The sequence below is a fragment of the Oncorhynchus keta genome, chromosome 16, assembly GCF_023373465.1.
Source record: "Oncorhynchus keta strain PuntledgeMale-10-30-2019 chromosome 16, Oket_V2, whole genome shotgun sequence".
In the NCBI taxonomy this organism is placed as follows: Eukaryota; Metazoa; Chordata; class Actinopteri; order Salmoniformes; family Salmonidae; genus Oncorhynchus; species Oncorhynchus keta.
In genome coordinates this window covers 1,909,268-1,933,092 of record NC_068436.1, presented here as the reverse complement: position 1 = coordinate 1,933,092, position 23,825 = coordinate 1,909,268, and the positions used below count along the sequence as shown (strand labels likewise).

Below are 23,825 nucleotides of genomic sequence, written 5' to 3'. Positions count from 1 at the left end.
AGAGAAGGTATGGTGAGATTCGAAATGGTCGGTAATCTGTTTGTTGACTTGGCTTTCGAAGACCTTAGAAAGGCATGGTAGGATAGATATAGGTCTGTAGCAGTTTGGGTCAAGAGTCTCCCCCCCTTTGAAGAGGGAGGGATGACCGCAGCTGCTTTCCAATCTTTGGGAATCTCAGACGACACGAAAGAGAGGTTGAACAGGCTAGTAATAGGGGTGGCAACAATTTCGGCAGATAATTTTAGAAAGGGTCCAGATTGTCTAGCCTGGCTGATTTGTAGGGGTCCAGATTTTTCAGCTCTTTCAGAACATCAGCTGAATGGATTTGGGAGAAGGAGAAATGGGGAAGGCTTGGGCGAGTTGCTGTTGGAGGTGCAGTTCTGTTGACCGGGGTAGGAGTAGCCAGGTGGAAAGCATGGCCAGCCGTAGAAAAATGCTTATTGAAATTCTCAATTATGGTGGATTTATCATGAAAGAAATAAAGGCTGAAATAAATCATTCTCTCTCCTATTACTTTGACATTTCACATTGTTAAAATAAAGTGGTGATCCTAACTGACCAAGACTGACATTTTACTAGGATTAAATGTCTGGAATTGTGAAACTGAGTTTAAATGGATTTGGCTAAGGTGTATGTAAACCTCCGACTTCAACTGTGCCCATCTTATATTTTTTGGCAATAAAAGTAATAACGTAGTAGTTTTATTGTTGGAAAATACAAAATAATACTTTATTTTCTCCCCGAGTTTACAATCTTTTACTGACATTTTGCGTGACTGTTTCTCTTGTTTCTCTTCACTTTGTTGTACAATTTATAGTATAGCAGAAATATGTGCTGTTTTTCAATGTGTTCCCACAAGTATTTAAAAAAAATATATCTCAATGTCAACAGTGAAGAGGCGACTCCGGGATGCTGGCCTTCTATGCAGAGTTCCTCTGTCCAGTGTCTTTTGCCCATGTTAATAATTAATTTTTATTGGCCAGTCTGAGAGATGGCTTTTTCTTTGCAACTCAGCCTAGAAGTCCAGAATCTCGCAGTCGCCTCTTCACTGTTGACGTTGAGACTGATGTTTTGCGGGTACATTTTAATGAAGCTGCCAGTTGAGGACTTGTGAGGAGTCTGTTTCTCAAACTAGACACTCCAATGTACTTGTCCTCAGTTGTGCACCGGGGCCTCCCACTCCTCTTTCTATTCTGGTTAGAGACAGTTTGCGCTGTTCTGTGAAGAAAGTAGTACACAGCATTTTACCAGATCTTCAGTTTCTTGGCAATTTCTCATGGAATAGCCTTTATTTCTCAGAACAAGAATAGACTGACGAGTTTCAGAAGGACAGTTTTATTAATTTAATCAGGACAACACTTTTCAGCTGTGCTAACAGAATTTCAAAAGGGTTTTCTAATGATCAATTAGCCTTCTAAAATTATCAATTTGAATGAGCTAACACAAAGTGACATTGGAACACAGGAGTGATGGTTGCTGTTAATGGGCTTCTGTACGCCTATGTAGATATTCGGTATAAAATCTGCTGTTTCCAGCTACAGTAGTCATTTACAACATTAACAATGTCTAGACTGTATTTCTGATCAATTTGATATTTTAATGGACAAAAAAATTGATTTTCTTTAAAAAACAAGGACATTTAAGTGCCCCCGAACTTTTGTGTGTGATAACTGTACAAAACAGTCCACTGTAATCACCGGGGCCGCTAGACAGGGAAGAGAATATACCCCACAGTCACCCCTGACAATTAGTGGTTGAGTTATATTTGTCCTGTGAAAGTGTGTGGTGATGTGAACCACATGCGAAGACCTGCTCTGGCTGGTGCCTGATGGGGCTGCTCTACCACCTGACCTCTGTCGGTAGGGCGGAGGGCTATAACTAGGTCAGGGACATCAGTCTGTATCTGTTTGGTACTCTACTAGCAGCACTTTCCCTACTGCCACCTCTCCCTGTTCTTCCTCGAAACCACCAATCTGGGTTGTGTTCATTAGGGCACGCCGTAGCAAAACATTTTGCAATGGAAAACAAGTGTTTCCTATTGGACATGTACCTATCTGTTTTAGGGGGAGGCGAGTGAGATGATGGGGGCGCGTGTTCAAGGTTGTTGTGCATGGGTGATCCACTTGCATTGAATCATGCCACAGCACTTGGTGGGGCTCATGTGAAGGTTAGCTAAATATTTTCATTTGTTTTTTTTCCTTTATTTAAGTGACGGATCATATCTCGAGGTGATTTACCCCTGTTAGCACTGGTTTCAATCTGTGAATCAGATAAGGCCCCTTGTCCCAAACGCCTCTTTCTCTCCAGACGGGCCCCTAAACATGGCACCGTATTCCCTGCCATTTGGGACATGGGCTGACCTAACGAGATGCTAAATGGCGACATCAGAGCCGAATGTTTATTAATGCGCCCCTAAACTTCAAGTGTGAGTATGTCCCAAATGGCGTAGTGCACTTTATTTGACCTATTTTGTATATAGTGCACTACTTTTGGTCTGGTCAAAAGTAGCGTGCTATAAAGGGAATAGGATGCCGTTTAGGACACAACCCAAGATGTCTAAAAAGGAGCCAAGTGGAATTTGCTCGGTTATCATCCATCATATTGCCAGAAGAAAAAAGTAGTTCATTGGTTTTGATGGAAAGCATGAGTGAATGTTGGTGGGAAATGTTGGAGGCTGGAGCGCTAGACTAGCCGTAGCAAGGGTTGTTAATATTGAAATGGATGGTTTTTATGCGCATACCTGCCATTTATTGAACAATGTCCTATTTATGACATGTTCCTTGTTTTGAATGCCTTTGATTCAAACCATGAGCTGGACGGATGGTGCCATGGCTACGTGCCCTCAACCTTCATGCTGTTTTCGTGTGTGTGCCAGACCAGAGTTCAAATAATGTTTTCTTTCAAATAGTTCATTTCTGCTTGATTGAGCTTGTGTGACACAATGGAACCAGAAGTCCAAACCCTGCCTATCTGGCACTCAAGGCAGGCTCAAGCAAACACTGGAAGTATTTGTAATATTAAATTATTTTCTGTACCATGCATCTGATATTGATGTGAACAGTACTCCACCTGTAATCAACACTGTCCATCCATCTCTCTACCACAGAAGAGAATGCTGCGGTGTGGTACAGCCTGTTGCCCGGGCCGGGCTACGACTTCTTCTCCATCGACCCCCATTCTGGAGAGCTGAGTACCACCTCCCAACTGGACAGGGAGCTGCACCAGCACTTCACCCTCAGAGGTTCTACACATTACACACAGCAACTCTTTACTGTTAAATGTGCAGTTTGTCACTTTCATTTCAGGTAGCAGTGACATCCTCTGTACTTTTTTGTAAATGGCGGCATTGAGTCAATCTTGAATGATTATTTTTGTGTGTGCGCGCGGACTGGCTTGTGGTTGGTTCATTGAGGCTCTGGAAAAGTTGAAGATCCACTGCACCTTTCAACAACTGTTGAATTACCATGAAAGTTACAGTATTTCTGTAGTTCTAACAGTCATAGTGCATTTTGTAAGTCAATCAATGCTCATCTCAATTACATGCACTCGCACGTATATCAGTAACAAATAATTAGCCACACTCAATTTAGTTGGTCGATATTTAACTAATTGTTTCTCTGCAGTGAGAGTTCCACCTGAAGACTGTAATAAGGGTGGATTGCAGTTCAGCGATGTCCAGAGTTGTGGTGGCGGGGGCGGGCGGCATATCTGGGGATATCAGCTAGAGTGGAATTGTAGCACCATTTTCAAATCAAATTGTATTTGTCATATGTGCTGAATACAACAGGTGTAGACCTTACAGTCAAATGCACACTTACAATGTAGTTTAAGGAAAATATGTCTCTTATAGTATTTACTAAAATAAACTGAAGTAAAATAACAAATAATTAAAGAGACAAAATAAAATCACAGTAATGAGGCTCTATACAGGGGGAACTGGTGCAGAGTCAATGTGCGGATTAGTCAAGGTAATTGAAATAACGTGTACAGTACCAGTCAAAAGTTTGAACACTTACTCATTCCAGGGTTTTTTCTTTGTTTTACTCTTTTCTACATTGTAGAATAATAGTGAAGACATCAAAACTATATGAAATAACACATGTGGAATCATGTAATAACCAAAAAAGTGTCAAACAAATCAAAATATATAATATTCTTCAAAGTTGCCACCCTTTGTCTTGATGACAGCTTTGTACTCTTGGCATGTATTTTGATTTGTTAAAAATAAATTGGTTTACTACATGATTCCATATGTGTTATTTCATTGCTTTGATGTCTGCACTATTATTCTATAATGTAGAACATAGTAAAAATAATGAACGCTTGATTGAGTAGGTGTTCAAACTTTTGACTGGTACTGTACGTCCCAGATTATCTCCGTCTCTTCATGCAAATGACGAGGATTTTTGGCCCTTGTCTGGTGCCTGAAGTGAATCCTTTGCATCCAACTCACTAATATTTAAAATCCCCACCATGCGATGCGTGGTGACAGTTATCCCATACGGCAGTCCTCTCTCATTTAGGGCACCTCTCAGCTTGTCACATCTGTTTCCACCATAGGGCTTAATAAAATATCTAGAATTCCCCCCCTCTTGCTCCTTCTCTCTCCCCCTCTTTATTGCTTTCTCTTTCTCCCATTCTCTCTTTCTCCTGCTCGCTCCTTCCTCGCTCTCTTGAGCTGTCCCTCTCTTGCGATTTGCTCACTCTCGCCTCTGCTCTCTCGCCCTCTTTCAATCTCTTTTTTTGTTGTTGTATGGTTCACAGCCAGAGTCATAAAGAACTCGGTCTACCCACTTTTTGAAAGCAACATTATTCACCAGATTTGATTTATCTTGAGGCTAGACGTTACATGGGTACGTCCAAAATGGTACCTGATTCCCTACATGGTGCACTGCTTATAGGGAATAGGGTGCTATTTAAGACTCTCAGCTTTGTTGCTAGACTCATGTTCCACGGACTGTTTCATGCCTTGGACTAGGGTATTTTTCGTGTGCTCCCCCAGCATCCCCCCTCTTTACAAGAATACAATTATATCCAAAATATGCAATAATATTTTGTGATAAACTGCTTTCAGATGTGCACATGACGATATTTGTACAGTCTGGAGGGAGTTTGAACAATTAAAATCTAAGGAAATATAATCACAGGAAAGCCGTGATTTGAAGTCGTGCCAGAATCGACCCGGTGATTATTGTGAAATACCAAGAGACGTCGGGCCAATTTTCCACTGGTACGGTCAGATTAAAACAAGGGGGAAAATGAACCCTGAAAAAAAATCTGTTTCATATCAGCATTTTTTGGGGGGGAGGGGTGGGTGGGCAGTAGAAGATGTTGGTACAATGTAGAGAGAAGCTGTGAAAGAGGTACGTCTTCAGTTATGACTTTCAAAGGACAGTTTATTTTGCTAAGTTGTTGGTCTGTTAAATCTGAAGGATACAAAACGTAGAACTCATGAAATAAAGAAAATCTGTGAAGTAGCCGCTGTTTGTTCATGCCGATGTTTGTGGGGGAAAAAAGAGCATTCGACTGAAGTGGTGAAAACCACAAAGTTGATCCCTTGCTCCCACCTTTCCAGATGTTAGTTCAGCTATCACATCAAGGAGAGGTGGCACACTTGCGTTTTTATTCTATTCTCACTAGTATAGTACTATCTATTCATAAAACCACAGCTATTCTCGAGCAATGCTTTACTTGCAGTGATCGTGATATATGGCCGTCTTACCTACTTTTGTCAAATGCACTGATTGCATGTCACTCTGGACAAGTCTCCAAAATGACACAAATTTAATGAAGAAAGTTTGAACAATACTCAAACAAAGTATTTCAGAAATTCCTATTTAAAATCATTGTTCCCGTATGATTCTGGGAATCTTCCAACTGGGATTTCTGGAAAATCTAGGAATTTTGCAACCCTATTCAAACAGAACCTAAACTATCACCCTCCCCCTAAACCCTCACCTTCCTCTCCCTGTTGTCCCTCTGCATCATCTCCCTCGTCCCCCTCACCAGTCCAGGCTCGGGACAGCGGCGTCCAGTCCCTCTCCAGCACATCCACGGTGCTATGCTCTGTGCTGGACGACAACGACAATGTCCCCGAGTTCATGCAGGCCTCCTTTCAGCTTAGCCTGCCAGAGAACCTGCCCCCCGGGGTCATCCACACATCCCAGGCCTCGGACCCAGACCACGGAACCAACGGCACCATCACCTACGCCATACAGGGTGAGATTCCTAAATGGAGCACCTCAGTGTTTCAGTGGAAAATTACTTTGTGGTTTCAACAAGATTTAATCTAACCGGAGTGAATTGACTTATCCCTCCAGGCGAGGACTACGGCGGGCGTTTCACCATCCACGCCACCACGGGCGCCGTCAGCACCATGCGGGCCCTCGACCGGGAGGAGCGGCCCAGCTACACCCTCTGCATCCAGGCCAGCGACGGCGGCCAACCCTCCCCCCTCAGCTCCTCCACCCAGCTCCTGGTGCTCCTGCTGGACCAGAACGACAACAGTCCGTCGTTTCACCGCAAGAGTTATCGCGCTTCCTTGGCAGAGGGGCTCCCCGCAGGGGCCGAAGTGCTGCGTCTGGAGGCCCGAGACCCGGACCAGGGTCCCAACGGCGAGGTGACATTCTCTCTGGCCGAGGACACCCTGGGGGCCTTCTCGGTAGAGCCCACCACGGGGGTAATTCGGACCACCCGGCCCTTGGACAGGGAGAGCCGTGCTCAGTACACCTTCAGGGCCGTGGCCACCGACGGCTGCGCCAGAGGTCCACGGAGCTCCGCCACCGCAGTTACCGTGCAGGTGGAGGACGCCAACGACAACGCGCCCGTCTGCACAGAGAACCCCATTGTCGGCTGGGTCACCGTGGAGACGATCCCAAACAAGATTGTCGCCACGGTGACGGCAGTGGACGGTGACCGTGGTGAGAACGGGACTGTGTGGTTTAGCTTGGTGGAAAACAACCCTTTTTTCACCATCAACGGTAAATCGGGAGACATACGATTGAATGGTTCCATTAGTCAGAGTTTCTTGGGTGCTAACCTGCAGGTGTTGGCTGCAGACCAGGGGAGGCCAGCTCTCACCTCTACCTGCCTGGTCATTATTCACGTGAAGGGAGAGGACGAGCCACTGCACTTCACTGAGACGCTCTACGAAGCAGTTGTAGTGGAAAACAGCAAAACTGGTACGGAAGAACTGCTCTAATATCAGTATATGAACAATTATTCAAGACAAGTGCATTGATATGTACCAGATCTGGTTTCAACTAATATTTGTTTTCTATCATATATATGTTTGATTGAACTTGGCTGCTGCAATGGAGCCAATTGAATAGTCCTAAAAGTTGGATCCCAGCCCGTCTGGCTCTCTCGTCAGGCTCAATCAAACACTTTAGTCTGCTGTGTATGTTCAATACTTTATCCAAACTATTTACTGGCCTCACGCTATCTATCAAACCCTTTGAGTTCATGTTAGGGCTAAAAGCCATTGAGTTATCTTTTTTTCCCATCTCTTCTCCTTTCACCTTCAGGCGCGTGGGTGGGAAACGTGGTGGCTCACGACCAGACCGACGACAGACGGCGAATCGAGTACAGCATTTTCAACGGCAACGAGAACGGCGCCTTCGCCATCAACCGACACACGGGTATGAACCTTTCCAATACTAAACTATATTTCTCATGTGGTCCAGTGGTTAGTGCCACCATCCCCGGCACACATATATACCAGAGTCAGAATGTGTTTAAATCCACCTTTTTGATTCACAATCTCTCCCACCTTTTTTGTCTCTTCACTGTCCTAATCTTCAATAAGTACATTTAAAACCCTGAAATAACTTGTTCTCCTCACCAGAACACTTCTCTGAGGCTGGAATCATAGACATAGATTAGGCTCCAGTGTGCTTGTTGGCATAAGCCAGTTAAGATTCTTCCATTAGTTGCCTGCAGCAGGAACTTAAAACCATGCTTGTCTTTTCTTCCTTGTTCGTTTTTCAGGCAAGTTTTTGACTCCAGGGACACACCAAAGCCAGAACCTCCGCCTGTCCCTGCATCCATCTGTCTAGTTTTCTGTATCTCCATCCAGGCTAATAACCCTGGCATTCCAGACTCCTCAGATCCCCTTCCCAAACAAGATTTCACTCCCTTTTCTTCCAATTAGCGCGACTAGCCTCTCAATCCCTTTGGACCATCGCTCGCTCTCTCTCGCACGATCGTTAATTTCCACGTAACACATTGGGGGCGATGAACAAAGGAAGGAACTGAAGAGGGCGGGGAGACCGTTGGGCAATGTGAGCTTGGACGAGGGAGCGTGAATAGGGTGTAAAAACACGAGTAAATCAGCTCAAAGTGACTTATTTCAGAAATCTATTCCCACGCACAAAGAGACATGATCGTATACAAGGTTTGAAATAGAAATAATAGTTTTAGACAAACATATCTGTTTGCAGTCTACAAATATTTTTGGCCCCCCGACCATCTGCTCAAGAAACAAATCGGCCCGCGGCTGAATCTAGTTGATGATTCCTGCACTATAGTTTCCAGCCCCTACTGGATTATCTGTAGATGCCTAGCCTGCTTGCTTGTGTAAACAACGTCACGCTGCTTCGTGTGTACCACTTCCTCCTGATTTGGACCATACCTGGCACAAACTCGGGACCTCTGCCTCACACATGACTCTCCTCCCTCAAGCATCTTAGCCGATCGCACCACCTCAAAAGCTAGCTAATGAGGCTACACAAGCGGGACACTCAAGGCTGTGGCGTATGTGTCTCACATCCCCATGTGCTACACTAGCACGCACATGAGGGCGACGCTAGAGTGGCTATCCAAATTATCGTGTGGAAATCCCCTTTTAGGATTATTGAAGGCATCGTCTACTACAGCAGTCAAGAGGTTGTTTTCCCATATCCCCCTGTTCCGAGAACTGGACTTGTATCCCAAATGGAACCCTATTCCATATGTAGTGCACTACTTTTGACTAGGGCCCATAGGGCTCTGTTCAAACACAGTACACTATATAGGGAATAGTGCGTCTTGCGGGACACATACACAGGCTTTGCTGTGGATTATGGACTACTTGCCTTAGCCAGCATGGATTCATTATGGCCCAAACTCTCCCTGAGCCCCTATATACGCAGCGTGGCTGAAGTGGAACGGGTGGGGGGGAACATCAAAGTCCAGATTACATTCTTGTTTGGATACTCAGAGGAATCAAGTTGTTAATGGAATGTGTACATATGTTTTGAATGCACAACTGCAAAACATGGATGCAACATGGTGCTAGAATAGGCTCATGCGCAACGTAACTCTCTGTGAATTCTATGAACTTTTTATCGTACATCCATCATACAATCTTTCTCATTTGCGCTCACGCTCTCCCTCTCCATCTCTTCTCCCACTTTCCTGTCTCTCTTTCTGTTCGTTCGCTCGCTCGCTAAATCCCTCTATTTCTCGCTTTCTTGGTCTTTCCACCCCTCTCCCAGGTGACATCACAGTGTGGGACCAGGCCAGTCTAGACTACGAGGCCAACCGGAGGGTCCACCTGGTGGTGCTGGCTGACGGCGGCCCCATGCGCACAGCCCACTGCCGGGTCACCGTCATGCTGCAGGACGTCAACGACAATGCGCCGGCCTTTGAGCAGGGCCACTACCGCACGGCCGTGTGGGAAGGCCAGGTACACAACACCTACGTCATGCAGGTATGGATTGGAGGCCAGTCAATCGAGTTGTTACTGTGTCATTTTGAGCTAAGGCAGAAACATAATTTGTCGTTACCAATCAGTTTCTTTTGAGCTATGTTCCTCTCTAGGTTTCTTCCATCTCAGGTGTTTTTCCTGGGCACTGGGCTCTTGCTTTTGCTTTAATTGATTGATTGAAACATGGCTGTAAAAAAAAAAAAAAATCATTACAATCCATTTCAAATACCAAATGCATAGCATTATTGTGTATTTTTTTCGTTAAGTGTTGTGTGGCCTGTAAGTCTGAACTGACTCTTGCAAATGTTATTTTTATATTTGCAAATGTGCCATGCTTACGCTGGGTATTGGCTATGAAGAAGTAGGCTTCCTAACTCTATAATGCCTTTCTTCCTGTTGTAGGTGTTTGCCTCTGATGCGGACAGCGGTGTGAATGGTCAGATTGATTACTCCATCTTGTCTGGTAACCAAAACGAGGCGTTCATCATCGACTCTGTGCGCGGGATCCTTGCCACCAACACTGTTCTAGACCGGGAAATCACTTCCTCTTACAAGTACGCTAGCTTACTTTACGCTACTATTAGAGTTGTCACTTGCTATGGTCATGTATTGTGAGTTGTGTGTATCTAATCCTACATGCTAGACAAAAGATTGCAGTGCCCTTGAACGGGGTATGGTAGTAGGTTTCAGGCGCACCGGTCTGTGTCAAGAACTGCAACGCTGCTGGTTTTTCATGCTCAACAGTTTCCTGTGTGTATCAAGAATGTTCCACCACCCAAAGGACATCCAGCCAACTTGACATAACTGTGGGAAGCATTGGCGTCAACATGGGCCAGCCTCCCTGTGGATTGCTTTCAACACCTTGTAGAGTCCATGGCCTGACGAATTGAGGTTGTTCTGAGGTCAAAAGGGGGTTCAACTCAATATTAGGAAGGTGTTTATAATGTTTGGTATACTCAGTGCTTTTCTATACTGAACAAAAATATAAATGCAACAATTTCAACAATTTTACTGAGTTACAGTTCATAAGGAAATCAGTCAATTTAAATAAATTCATTAGGCCCTAATCTATGGGTTCCACATACCTGGGCAGGGGCACAGCCATTTGTGGGACTGGGAGGCCATAGGCCCAGCCACTTGGGAGCCAGGCCCAGTCAATAATAATTTGTTTTTCACCACAAAAGGGCTTTATTACAGACATAAATACTCCTCAGTTTCATCAGCTGTCCGGGTGACTGGTCTTAGACGATCCCGCGGTTAAAGAAGCTAAATGTGTAGGTCCTGGGCTGGCTTGGTTACACATGGTCTGCGGTTGTGAGGCCGGTTGGATGTACTGCCATAGTCTCTAAAACAACGTTGGAGGCGGCAAATGGTAGAGAAATTAGCATTAAATTCTCTGGCAACAGCTCTGGTGGATATTCCTGCAGTCACCATTCCAATTGCACGCTCCCTCAAAACATTAGACATCTGTGGCATTGTGTTGTGTGACCAAACTGCATGTTTTAGTGGCCTTTTGTTCCCAGCACAATGTGCACATGTTACATTTACATTCACATTTAAGTCATTTAGCAGATGCTCTTATCCAGAGCGACTTACAAATTGGTGCATTCACCTTATGACATCCAGTGGAACAGCCACTTTACAATAGTGCATCTAAATCTTTTAAGGGGGGTGAGAAGGATTACTTTATCCTATCCTAGGTATTCCTTAAAGAGGTGGGGTTTCAGGTGTCTCCGGAAGGTGGTGATTGACTCCGCTGTCCTGGCGTCGTGAGGAGTTTGTTCCACCATTGGGGGCCAGAGCAGCGAACAGTTTTGACTGGGCTGAGCGGGAACTGTACTTCCTCAGTGGTAGGGAGGCGAGCAGGCCAGAGGTGGATGAACGCAGTGCCCTTGTTTGGGTGTAGGGCCTGATCAGAGCCTGGAGGTACTGAGGTGCCGTTCCCCTCACAGCTCCGTAGGCAAGCACCATGGTCTTGTAGCGGATGCGAGCTTCAACTGGAAGCCAGTGGAGAGAGCGGAGGAGCGGGGTGACGTGAGAGAACTTGGGAAGGTTGAACACCAGACGGGCTGCGGCGTTCTGGATGAGTTGTAGGGGTTTAATGGCACAGGCAGGGAGCCCAGCCAACAGCGAGTTGCAGTAATCCAGACGGGAGATGACAAGTGCCTGGATTAGGACCTGCGCCGCTTCCTGTGTGAGGCAGGGTCGTACTCTGCGGATGTTGTAGAGCATGAACCTACAGGAACGGGCCACCGCCTTGATGTTAGTTGAGAACGACAGGGTGTTGTCCAGGATCGCGCCAAGGTTCTTAGCGCTCTGGGAGGAGGACACAATGGAGTTGTCAACCGTGATGGCGAGATCATGGAACGGGCAGTCCTTCCCCGGGAGGAAGAGCAGCTCCGTCTTGCCGAGGTTCAGCTTGAGGTGGTGATCCGTCATCCACACTGATATGTCTGCCAGACATGCAGAGATGCGATTCGCCACCTGGTCATCAGAAGGGGGAAAGGAGAAGATTAATTGTGTGTCGTCTGCATAGCAATGATAGGAGAGACCATGTGAGGTTATGACAGAGCCAAGTGACTTGGTGTATAGCGAGAATAGGAGAGGGCCTAGAACAGAGCCCTGGGGGACACCAGTGGTGAGAGCGCGTGGTGAGGAGACAGATTCTCGCCACGCCACCTGGTAGGAGCGACCTGTCAGGTAGGACGCAATCCAAGCGTGGGCCGCGCCGGAGATGCCCAACTCGGAGAGGGTGGAGAGGAGGATCTGATGGTTCACAGTATCGAAGGCAGCCGATAGGTCTAGAAGGATGAGAGCAGAGGAGAGAGAGTTAGCTTTAGCGGTGCGGAGCGCCTCTGTGATACAGAGAAGAGCAGTCTCAGTTGAATGACTAGTCTTGAAACCTGACTGATTTGGATCAAGAAGGTCATTCTGAGAGAGATAGCGGGAGAGCTGGCCAAGGACGGCACGTTCAAGAGTTTTGGAGAGAAAAGAAAGAAGGGATACTGGTCTGTAGTTGTTGACATCGGAGGGATCGAGTGTAGGTTTTTTCAGAAGGGGTGCAACTCTCGCTCTCTTGAAGACGTGTGTAATGATCGTGCTGTTTAATCAGCTTCTTGATATGCCACACCTGTCAGGTGGATGGATTATCTTGGCAAAGGAGAAATGCTCATTAGCAGAGAAGTAAACACATTTGTGCACAAAATTGGAGAGAAATACGCTTTTTGTGCATATGGAACATTTCTGTGGTCTTTTATTTCAGCTCTTGAAACATGGGACGAACACTTTGCATGTTGCGTTTTATATATATTTTTCAGTATATACAGTACATGTCTATAGATCTCTGTCTTCTACCTACACTGGCTAGTTGGAGTCCTAGTAATGTAATGGTGTGCATTTCCTTGTGGTGTTGTTTTCCCAGGTTGGTACTGCAGGCGTCAGACAGGGGTAGCCCTCCCCTTAGCAGCATCACCACCGTCCGGGTCCAGGTGGTGGACATCAACGACAACAGTCCCGCTATTCCCCCCATGGAGCCTGTGGTCATGGCAGAGAGTAAGACACCACCCCTCTCAAATGGCACCCTTTTCCTTTTACAGTACACTACTTTTGACCAGGGCCACTGGGGTAACCATTTTCGGTCTACATTTTCTAATCAGAATTTATTTTTCAGTGTTTATTTATTTAAAGCAACTTCACAGTAGGCCCAGATTTGGTAGCTGGCGCTGAAAGGATGAAGTCCCTCGTTGTAACAGTTCCACAGGCTGTTGTGCCTGAGGCAAAGCTCTATCCTTATGCCACTGTCCTGAAGGAGTGAAGATCACTTCCTGAAACAAATTGCTTGGGAGACAAGCCCACCCAATGAGCAAAATGAGTTGAAATCGGTACATCCAAACAAAATCCGTATTTTCAATGTCTTTCCAATGTATTTTGCTCATAGGGCAGTTCCCAGCCCCTCACTGACACACTGATTCGGCTAACCAAAGTTTTTATGATTAGTTGAATCAGGTGTTATAGCAGAAGATTTTATTGATTGACAGAGATTTCCAAGAGAATTGTTAACTTAAGATCATGTTTCGGTTTAATTTGTAATACTAAATACCTGTAGAGATGAAGTAGGACCTGTACACACAATTGCTCTTCGGCTCAGGCCAGGTCAGTACCCCCTAACAAGTTGTGTGCGTTTGACTATATAGACTATTTGGTACTAAATACTTCTTACACTGTTATCTTGTTGGTCACCAGACCTCCCAGCGGGCTACATGGTGACCCAGGTAAGCGCCAACGATGTGGACCTCAGCTCCACCGTGACCTTCAGTTTTTTGGACAATGCCAGCACTGCCGGGAGCTTTGCCATTGACCGCTACACGGGCGTGGTGACCTTGACACAGATGCTTGACCATGAGGAAGAGACGACGCACAGGCTGGTGGTGTGGGCCTCGGACTCCCTCCACCAGACCACGGCAGAGGTCCTGGTTCAAGTGCTGGATGTAAACGACAACGTGCCCGTCTTCTCACAGGACTCCTACCAGGTAGCTAGAACTGCAATCGATTTTGTATTTCACTAATGATGCATTACAAGACACAGTTATAGTTATGGAACACAAATCCCTCCACACACACACACACACACACACACACACACACACACACACATCTACTTCGTGGTGAGCCTTTCCACATTAGTAAAACATGATTATTTAGGAGGCAGAAATGAAGTCGTTTAACATGTTAACATGACTGACTCACTGAGAGGATGAGGTGATTTGTGAATGTCAATTTGGACAATGTCTGATCTATCCATTTGACACCATTGTACTCCCTCAGTGATGTCTTGTGACTCCCAAGTTCTCCTTGAGTCCTTAATGAGATGTTTGTAAATGCATGTAATTCTTCCTGGCAATTGACATGAGATGTTTGTTTGTTTGCACCATCAGGTGAAGTTGCCAGAACTGTCTCCTGCCAACATGTTGATCCTGACTGTGGCAGCCACGGACCGAGACTCTGGGCTTAACGGCAAACTCGGCTACAGACTCCTCTCGTCACCTCTACACGGCTTCTACATACACCCAGACAACGGTAAGCACTATTAGATTAACCAATTAGATTCAAATTAAATGAATAGCTTTCATCAGAATTAGCCAGATATAGTCAACTCGCCTGTTTACATTTACATTTAAGTCATTGAGCAGACGCTCTTATCCAGAGCGACTTACAAATTGGTGCATTCACCTTATGACATCCAGTGGAACAGCCACTTTACAATAGTGCATCTAAATCTTTTAAGGGGGGTGAGAAGGATTACTTTATCCTATCCTAGGTATTCCTTAAAGAGGTGGGGTTTCAGGTGTCTCCGGAAGGTGGTGATTGACTCCGCTGTCCTGGCGTCGTGAGGGAGTTTGTTCCACCATTGGGGGGCCAGAACAGCGAACAGTTTTGACTGGGCTGAGCGGGAACTGTACTTCCTCAGTGGTAGGGAGGCGAGCAGGCCAGAGGTGGATGAACGCAGTGCCCTTGTTTGGGTGTAGGGCCTGATCAGAGCCTGGAGGTACTGAGGTGCCGTTCCCCTCACAGCTCCGTAGGCAAGCACCATGGTCTTGTAGCGGATGCGAGCTTCAACTGGAAGCCAGTGGAGAGAGCGGAGGAGTGGGGTGACGTGAGAGAACTTGGGAAGGTTGAACACCAGATGGGCTGCGGCGTTCTGGATGAGTTGTAGGGGTTTAATGGCACAGGCAGGGAGCCCAGGCAACAGCGAGTTGCAGTAATCCAGACGGGAGATGACAAGTGCCTGGATTAGGACCTGCGCCGCTTCCTGTGTGAGGCAGGGTCGTACTCTGCGGATGTTGTAGAGCATGAACCTACAGGAACGGGCCACCGCCTTGATGTTAGTTGAGAACGACAGGGTGTTGTCCAGGATCACGCCAAGGTTCTTAGAGCTCTGGGAGGAGGACACAATGGAGTTGTCAACCGTGATGGCGAGATCATGGAACGGGCAGGCCTTCCCCGGGAGGAAGAGCAGCTCCGTCTTGCCGAGGTTCAGCTTGAGGTGGTGATCCGTCATCCACACTGATATGTCTGCCAGACATGCAGAGATGCGATTCGCCACCTGGTCATCAGAAGGGGGAAAGGAGAAGATTAATTGTGTGTCGTCTGCATAGCAATGATAGGAGAGACCATGTGAGGTTATGACAGAGCCAACTGTTCTAATTACAAAATATATTTACTTTAGTGTTTTTATTGAAGAGAGAAATTATGACCGAGATTGGAGGGAGAATGTGTCATTGTGAAGAATGTGTAGGCCGGATATCACCCAATGCCGACGTGTACATACAGTATGTGTACCAGAGACTATGGCCCTAACTACTGTACCATCCAGTCCACTCTAAATCAATTTGAACCAAATTGAAAGGTAACAATGGAAGAACTTATTTAGGCACAAAGTCTCTAAAGTGCAAACTCTTGGCAGAGGCCTCATGAAAATGTTTTTAATGGACCCAGGACCATTATCCCAATCATACCCAGAGTCCAAGGACGAGTCAGTCAGAAATTCCAAGGCTGAATCTATATAGCTGCTGCTAGGTCTTGAAGAAATAGGCCTAATCCTCCCGCGATGCTACAAAAAGTGCTTCTCTTAATTCCTACGATTGACTGTCAAAATGTAGTAGGAGAAGAAAAGTTACCGCTACATGCTTTCCAAGGTTCACGTCTTAAGACTGTCTGGTAGCCCAGTTTTCATATTAATCTTTTATATTCCCTTGTTTAAAATCACATTTTTCTGGCGCGACACGCTTATTTTACACATGTTGGCCAAGAAATAGGGGTTTGCGCCAACAGTAAGTATATGCCCAGTTCTGCATGGTTCTACATATCAAGGGTTATTCAGAGTATTCACACTGTCAGTAGCATCAGTTTCTCCATCCATCCTTTCTCTTTTTACGGGCTTGGATGTGTGGAGGGGGAGAGAGAAAAAAGGGGTGAGTGGGAGAGATTGCTGATGAGAGGTCACTAATATAGAGGTCTGCTTCAGAGCCGGGTCTGTCCTGTAATATCCAGTCTCGGGAAGCAAAGTCTTCGCCCTCCCCAACCCGACAAGTGAAGAAGACTAATTGAACCCGACGAGGCTAAAAGAGAATACTACATTCTCAAACTCTCTTTTTTTTTTTTTTTTTTAACATGTTTTTTGAGGCCACCTTATCAATGTCACTGGCCCTCGAAAGTAACATCTGAGAAATGTGTTCTCTGTATTTTGTGGTGGAAGTAACTAATGGGAAGTGAAATTTTGATTGGTGTCAATATTAGAATTGAGCCTCTCAGAATCGTGTCTTCATCCTAACTCGAACCAGAAACTAGATACTGGCGCATTCTTTTGTGTTTCCTCATGTTTCCAGCACTCATGTTAATTATGTGTTTCAGATAAGTTTCAAAATTACAGGAGGCCGGGTGATATCCCAAACTGATTGACTGTAAGGTAGTGCTCGATTCTATGTCATGAAAAATACCAATCTTGCTCGTTTTCAGTCTCAATTTACTGTGCTCACATCAGTAAACTCATTAGATAGTTAAACATTCTCAAAAGAAACTTAAGCAAAAAGCCTACAGAATGCACTTCTATAGAGAGCATTAAAGACACAATCCTGAATTTGGATTTCAGTCAAAAGGTGGGCCCCGCCACTCGGTTTGCTATAAAGCTGAGGAATGGTGCTGGAGAAATGTAATTATGCTCAGATTCCTAGACTAAGCAATGGCTGCAACTCATGAGGTAGAGTGATATTATTCTACTGTACAGGTTGCCAGGTCTCCCTTGTATAGAAAAAAGAAAAGTTTCAATCACCAGGGACTTTCCTGGTTAAAGGGGCAAACCACCAACTTTGCTCTATTTGATAGGGTGTTCTTTACCATAATAACAGCTAGAGAGCTGTGTTATCGACAGGCAGCATGGTAAAGCCTCCCTCATGGTAGCTGTAGTCTGAGTGGACAGCTGAAACCCTACATTAGACAATGTTAAAATAGATCAGTTTGAGTGTTTGTCTAATTATAACATTTTTATTTTGAATGCGCTTTTAAATTCTGCATAGGAATAAAGCGATATCTAAAGGACCTGCAGCACTTTCAGTTGATTAAAAACACTAAGATGTTTTTCACTGTTTTTAAAACTCCAAACCCATTTGTCTTGTAGGGTCGGTGTTCACCAACAAGCCCTTGAAGTATGTCACCAACGGTAACGTGATTCAGCTCCTGGTGGAGGCCAGAGACTGGGGCGACCCAGTCCGCTCTACAGTCACCTCCGTGGACATTGTGGTCCTGGATGCCAATGACCACACCCCGCTCTTCCAGCATGACGCTTACACGGTCAGCCCGCTTGAGGATACCCCCGTCGGCACCACCTTGCTGACCCTCTGGGCAGAGGACCTGGACTGGGAGCACGAAAACACCCACCTGGACTTTGTCATTGCCAGTGGCAACGAGGACAGGAGGTTCTGTATAGAGGTAGGTGCGGTTGAAACAGAGAGCCAGCAGAGGACTGCTGGGAGTCTGGTTCTGTGCCAACTCCTGGACCGCGAAACCACTGAGGGCTACATCTTGACAGTGATAGTTTCTGACCGTGGCTCGCCTCCGCTCAACAGCTCGGCGGTCGTGGTGGTGACCGTAGCGGATGTCAACGACAACGTGCCAGCTTTTGTCAGCGCAGAGTACCATGCTCAGGCCAGTGAGAGCAGCCCAGCAGGGACCAGGTTGGTTCAGGTGACCGCCCAGGACCCTGACCGCGGAACCAACGGTCAAGTCCGGTACGACATCATCTCAGGCAACAGCAAGGGTCACCTCAGGTTAGACCCCCACACCGGCGCCCTGGAGGTCAACCACAGTCTCGACTACGAGGAAGACTCCAAGTACGCACTGACTGTCCAGGCTTCCGACGGGGGCGAACCCGGAAACCGTAAAGTAGCTTTCACCGTGGTCTTTGTTATGGTGTTGGACGAGAATGACAACTCACCCTACTTTATCTTCCCCGTAGTCAACTGCTCGGTGCCGGAGAACCTTCCTGCCTTCACCCCCACCTGTTCAGTCCATGCCATCGACCAAGACGCTGGGCCCTATGGCCAGCTCACCTACTCCATCATGTCCTCCTGCTTCATGGACTACGGCAGTGGCAGCCCTGACAGGAAGGAGGCCTTTGCCATTGACAGCCTCACTGGGGACATCCACACCCGGCAAACCTTTGACTTCGAGCGGGAGAGTGACTACTGCTTCATAGTGGAGGCCAGGGACAAAGGCGAACAGGCGGCCACCGTGCGGGTCCAGGTGGCCATCGAAGGGGCAGACGAATTCAGTCCTGTCTTCACCCAGAGGCAGTACCGTTTCATTCTCCCGGAGAACGCCAAGGCGGGGCAGACGGTTGGTCATGTTATGGCCATGGACCATGACGGAGGCCTGGATGGCATGGTGGAGTACTCCCTTGTCAACCCCTCACAGTTGTTCTCCATCAACAAAACAACAGGCGCAGTGTTCGTCTCGGGCCCAGTGTACCGCAAGAGAGGAAGTTTTTCCAACGAAGACGTGGTGGAGCTCTTGGTGACAGCCGGTAGTCCCAGAATGGACTCCAGGTCCACCACCAGCCTGGTAACAGTCAATATCTCCAATTCGGCTGAAGCTCTGGTCGGGGTGGCCCTCGGTGTCCAGACAGTCACTCTGGGCGTGTCGCTGGCCATCTTCCTTCTCCTACTCGTCAGTTTCGTGGCCCTTGTTCTGAGGTACAAGACCAAAGAGGCCGCCATCAAGAAGGCCGCTGCCCTCGCAGCCAACCTAAACACCGGCACGTTCGGCAGGAACGGCGGTGCCCAACAGCACAACGGTATCGGCTTGCGGGAGCTGAGGGCGCCCATCACCATCCGAGTGAAGAGGGAGATACCCCTCCCTATCCGGAACTCTGACTCAAGCGGCCGCGGCTCTGCAGAAGGTGAGACGGCTGAGGACCATGAGATCAAGATGATCAATGAGTACCCGTGCCGCAAGAGGGCCAACTCGGCTAAGAGCAGAAGGGTCCCTGACTCTGGCTTGCCCAAGGACTCGGACCAGCTTTCCTGCCATTCAGAGGATGGAAACCCAGGAACGGTCATAACCACGGTCTCCAGCACATGTCTGGCCACAGGGATGCAGAGCTCCGAGAGCCTCCACACCTTCAAAGAGGAGGGAGGGGGGGAGGGGATGCTGCCGCGGGTCAGGGTGAGAGACATGGAGGAGAGCATGAGGGGCTACGTCCCTCTCTCGGATAGCCAGGCCTCGGTGGACGGCTCCTTCAGCTCGCTGTTGTGTCCGGAGGAGCAGCTCCGGGGCAGCTATGGCTGGGACTACCTGCTGGACTGGGAGCCGCGCTACCACACGCTGGCCTCAGTCTTCACCGACATCAGCCTGCTGCCCGACGAGGACCTCCAGGGGGGCCACGAGGGCCTGGCGTCCGAAGCCTGCTGTCTCATGCATCCACCACCCCTCATCACAGGCGTGGCGCAGCCAGGCATCAGAGCCGTGCCCCCCCGGATGCCCCTGAGCAGCATGCACACCCTGACTCGGAGGCCCTCCTACCCCAAGTACGCCTACGCGCCCCTGGCCAGGAACACAGGGCTCACCCCGTCTGCCATGACGCCCAGTTTCTCTCCCTCGCTGTCTGTGCTCACGCTGCGGACCCCCAACGCCTCCCCGGTGGTCTCAGAGACTGGGCTGGGGGTCTTCAGGCTAGACGCTGGCAGCCTCCTGGAGGGAGAAATACAGGTGTAGACTTGCGGACCTTTTGATATTGACTTTGAACAATATTGTATGATAGATGCCAAATACTAGCATTAAATAATTTGGTTCTCAAGCTTATTTTCAATCTGATTTTAACATCACTATTCAATTAGTTCCTTCAGTTAGTTTCTCAACATAACGGATCTACAAATCAATATTGGCTCATGTTGAACATTTGGACAATATTCTGTTGATCTGTTCATCTGGCACATCTATTAGTAAGGACATTATACAATGCAGATGCATGGGTGAAATCAGACATTTATTAAATGTCTTTGTACAATGAATGATTTGCATTGTGGTGCATTTAATATTTTCATAACTTGCTTTTGTAATAAAGTTATGTATGCAAAAGCCTGAACTCTGGTTTGCATTGCAATAGCACAACGCAGCACTCTGTACACGAGTGGATGTTTGAATCCACAATTAATGAACAAATGTATGGTCATAAAAATGTTTGCATGCTAGAGACAATGAAATGAATTTTTATTTCAGTTGGCTATAGCTTTTTGACTTGGCAAGTATGCTTGTTGTTCTGTAATTGAATTATGTCAGAGTACCATGAGCCCATATTCTGTGAACTACTACATTTCAAATACCTACAGTATTTGAAATGTCATTAACAGCTGTACAAAGAGCCGGTGCAGTTGGTGTGGGACCAGTCTTTTGATATTGATGTGTGCGCTGATTGTGCACTATAGATACTAACGGCAGTTTTGTGTGTGTGTAACATTTCAAAATGAAAAGTGTTCTATCTCAATTGTAAAATGTATATAAGCAAAGGTCATTTTAAGTAGGTAAAACAATGTCCTGCTATCTTTTAGCTCTATGGGGCAGTTCTAACTAACTTGAACAACAATTAGTGTACGATTCAATTCCACAATGGTTTGTGACTTTCTCTTCATTGATTTTCATCGTTGAACTGATTTGTTAATGTGGTTCATAAATTAAACTATTCCAATGGAAAATGTGTTTTTCTTACGGAGCAATCATTTTTCCAGACTCCCTCTGCAATTAGGACATTCTAAATAAGACTGAACTATCACATTTCAGAAACCTATTGATACCACATGGAGAACAAAACCCCCATAAGCCTTTATTGTTGTTCTTCACATGGTGGATCATGCTTGTTAAGAAACTGGAAGTCCCACTCTTTAGAAATGTCTTGGAATCACGATCGAATAGCATTTTGGTTCCATCCAACATTCTTCCACAAACCCATTTTCCACATGGCCACCCTGAATGTTTCCTTTAACCCAGTGTTGGAGAAAGTCTGATGCAAAACAATTGTTTTAATCAGTTTCAAATGGAATCCAGACCCCCCTCCAACCATTCACTGGCTAATAGAATAGTTGCATTTTTAAAGGGTGGGATAAAAACAAGGTTTGCTTGTGGCTCTCTGAAAAGGTCCAACGTGAGAATCCCAAGCTTCAGAGGCTGGTATCGTTGCTCGGAGGTTATACAGTAGAACATGTTTTCCATGACACTAGATCTCGTTCCTCGCACTGTTTTTGAGGTCTTTGTCCATTTTCCTCCTCACAGCTATGAGGAAAGTGCCAGATGAAGATACAGTATGCTTCTCTCTTTCCAAGGCAGCATAAACGGTGTCGGAGCTCGGGGGACCTAACACTCCTCTGCTTGGCTTGGCTTGAGAGCATCCTTAATGTTAATCAGCTGTTTCCTCACTTTCTGGTCACAGTGACAGAGATGATGCATCAATTGTTTTTGGTTGGAGAGCAAGAATCTATTGAAAGACCTTTGGTCTGGTGTGAAAGCTAGTGTGGTAATGAGGGGTCTCTTACTACCCCAGAGATCCTTGAAGCTGGCCACAGGGACCCAAACACTTCTTCAGAGGCTCTGTCTCAAGATTAACATATGGATTTACTGTCGATACATTTGGCCACTGTGATGCAAAAATATGGAATTGCTTTTGGCCTTGAAACCCTTTTTGGAAAAAAGTGTAAGGATTTTGAATTAGCCTTTTTCAATGTGTTTTTTTTACTCATTTTCAACTCAAATGAGACTCCACACGATTTTACGTTGAGGCAATAAAATGGCACCACCACTGCTGGTGAAAGACTCGTGGAGAAGTAATAGGCCCTGACATCCAAGTCTAATAAGGTCTGATGACTTTCAGCCATTTTTCCCTTGCGCCCACCCAAGCGTCCCTTACTGTCCATAACGGCCATCTGAACACCCACGCATTCCTTTGCTCCAAAAGCAATAAATAAAATGCTGGGCGATTTGACACGGCTTCACTTGGGCAGGTACTAATCCCCCCAAAAAGTGTCGGTAAGAGGTCTGAGCCCTTATCAGGAAGCTTAATTAAGGATAATAAACATTTGCGTGGCTCGTCGGCTAGCTGTGCAGGCTTCATAGGTTAGGCCATGATGGGCATCTTATTTATTGACTCAGTTCTGGGTCACTCCTTCCTGCCAGGTTGGTTTGGACTACAGCTCTGCTCGCTGATATTTGTGATTTCGGTGGGTATTTGGCTTTGGGAAGTACAGACGATGGAGAGATCTCTCCTGTGTCATGATCTGGTAAAACAAGCATCTGCATGTCTCGGCACACTGTAGCTGAGCGAGTCAGGGGACCCGGACAGGAATATAGAGATCCTCTGAGATGTTCCATCACCACTCCTTCAACGTCTGTCAGTCAGCTGACAATGTTTTGGACAGAGAGCGGAGAGGAAGCCCGTTTTGGTAAACTTTCACCTTGTGGAATTTCTTCTCGAAATTTGACTGTTAGTGGATTTTTTAGATGGTTTTATAATTATGATAAACGCTTTGCAGATGTAAAACCTCTTCATCCTTGAGCTATCAGACATTCTAGGCCAAACAGCCTTAGTATTAAGCACTTGTTTATCCCCCCACTACTGTCATAAATGCGCTGTTACCTGCCTAATGTCAGTACTGGTCTGCTCTCTCATATCGTAATTTGAGAAGAGGTCGAGTTTCCCCAGAGGTGCCTTGCCTTCCGAGCACAGTAAAACAATCTCCTTGCGTCAGACACGAGCAGTTCATGATTCATGATTCATGCTCATGATTATGCAGGTCCGATGTTTCGTTGGACGGGGATGCGTGTTGGTAAATTCAAGACAGCTGCACTCTAACCTGGCTTAGATTTCATACTACTTCGCTTGATATTGAAATATGCATTGGCTTCTAAACAAGTCCTGCATTGTCTGTTTTCTCAGCGACTGAGCTCTGTAACATCTCAAGGGGGGTTTGAGTCATTCACTGCAAAATCTAGATTGCGTTCGGATTTGGCGGAGGAACACTCACTGAAGGGGGAGGAGGAGGGAGGGTGTACAGTCCGGGTGACAAGTTGTTTTATAAGGATTCGGTTTCTGGAGCGC

At 46.5% G+C, this 23,825-nt stretch overlaps 1 protein-coding gene across 2 annotated transcripts in view; it reads left to right on the top strand.

The window, feature by feature from the left end:
- Nucleotides 1-21,430, top strand: part of dchs2 (dachsous cadherin-related 2) — a 59,458-nt gene extending 38,028 nt beyond the window's left edge. The window contains exons 11-21 of one of the 2 annotated variants that reach the window (XM_035789095.2): nucleotides 3,107-3,241; nucleotides 6,010-6,219; nucleotides 6,321-7,181; nucleotides 7,527-7,640; nucleotides 9,477-9,691; nucleotides 10,091-10,242; nucleotides 13,110-13,240; nucleotides 13,931-14,217; nucleotides 14,623-14,764; nucleotides 17,862-18,620; nucleotides 18,699-21,430. In XM_035789095.2, the coding sequence (XP_035644988.1) occupies nucleotides 3,107-3,241; nucleotides 6,010-6,219; nucleotides 6,321-7,181; nucleotides 7,527-7,640; nucleotides 9,477-9,691; nucleotides 10,091-10,242; nucleotides 13,110-13,240; nucleotides 13,931-14,217; nucleotides 14,623-14,764; nucleotides 17,862-18,620; nucleotides 18,699-20,455 (4,763 nt within the window). In that variant the 3' untranslated portion in view covers nucleotides 20,456-21,430. Of the gene's footprint in view, nucleotides 1-3,106; nucleotides 3,242-6,009; nucleotides 6,220-6,320; nucleotides 7,182-7,526; nucleotides 7,641-9,476; nucleotides 9,692-10,090; nucleotides 10,243-13,109; nucleotides 13,241-13,930; nucleotides 14,218-14,622; nucleotides 14,765-17,861 lie in introns of both variants that reach the window. The other variant, XM_035789094.1, reaches the window with a different exon arrangement.
- The last annotated feature ends 2,395 nt before the right edge of the window (nucleotides 21,431-23,825 follow it).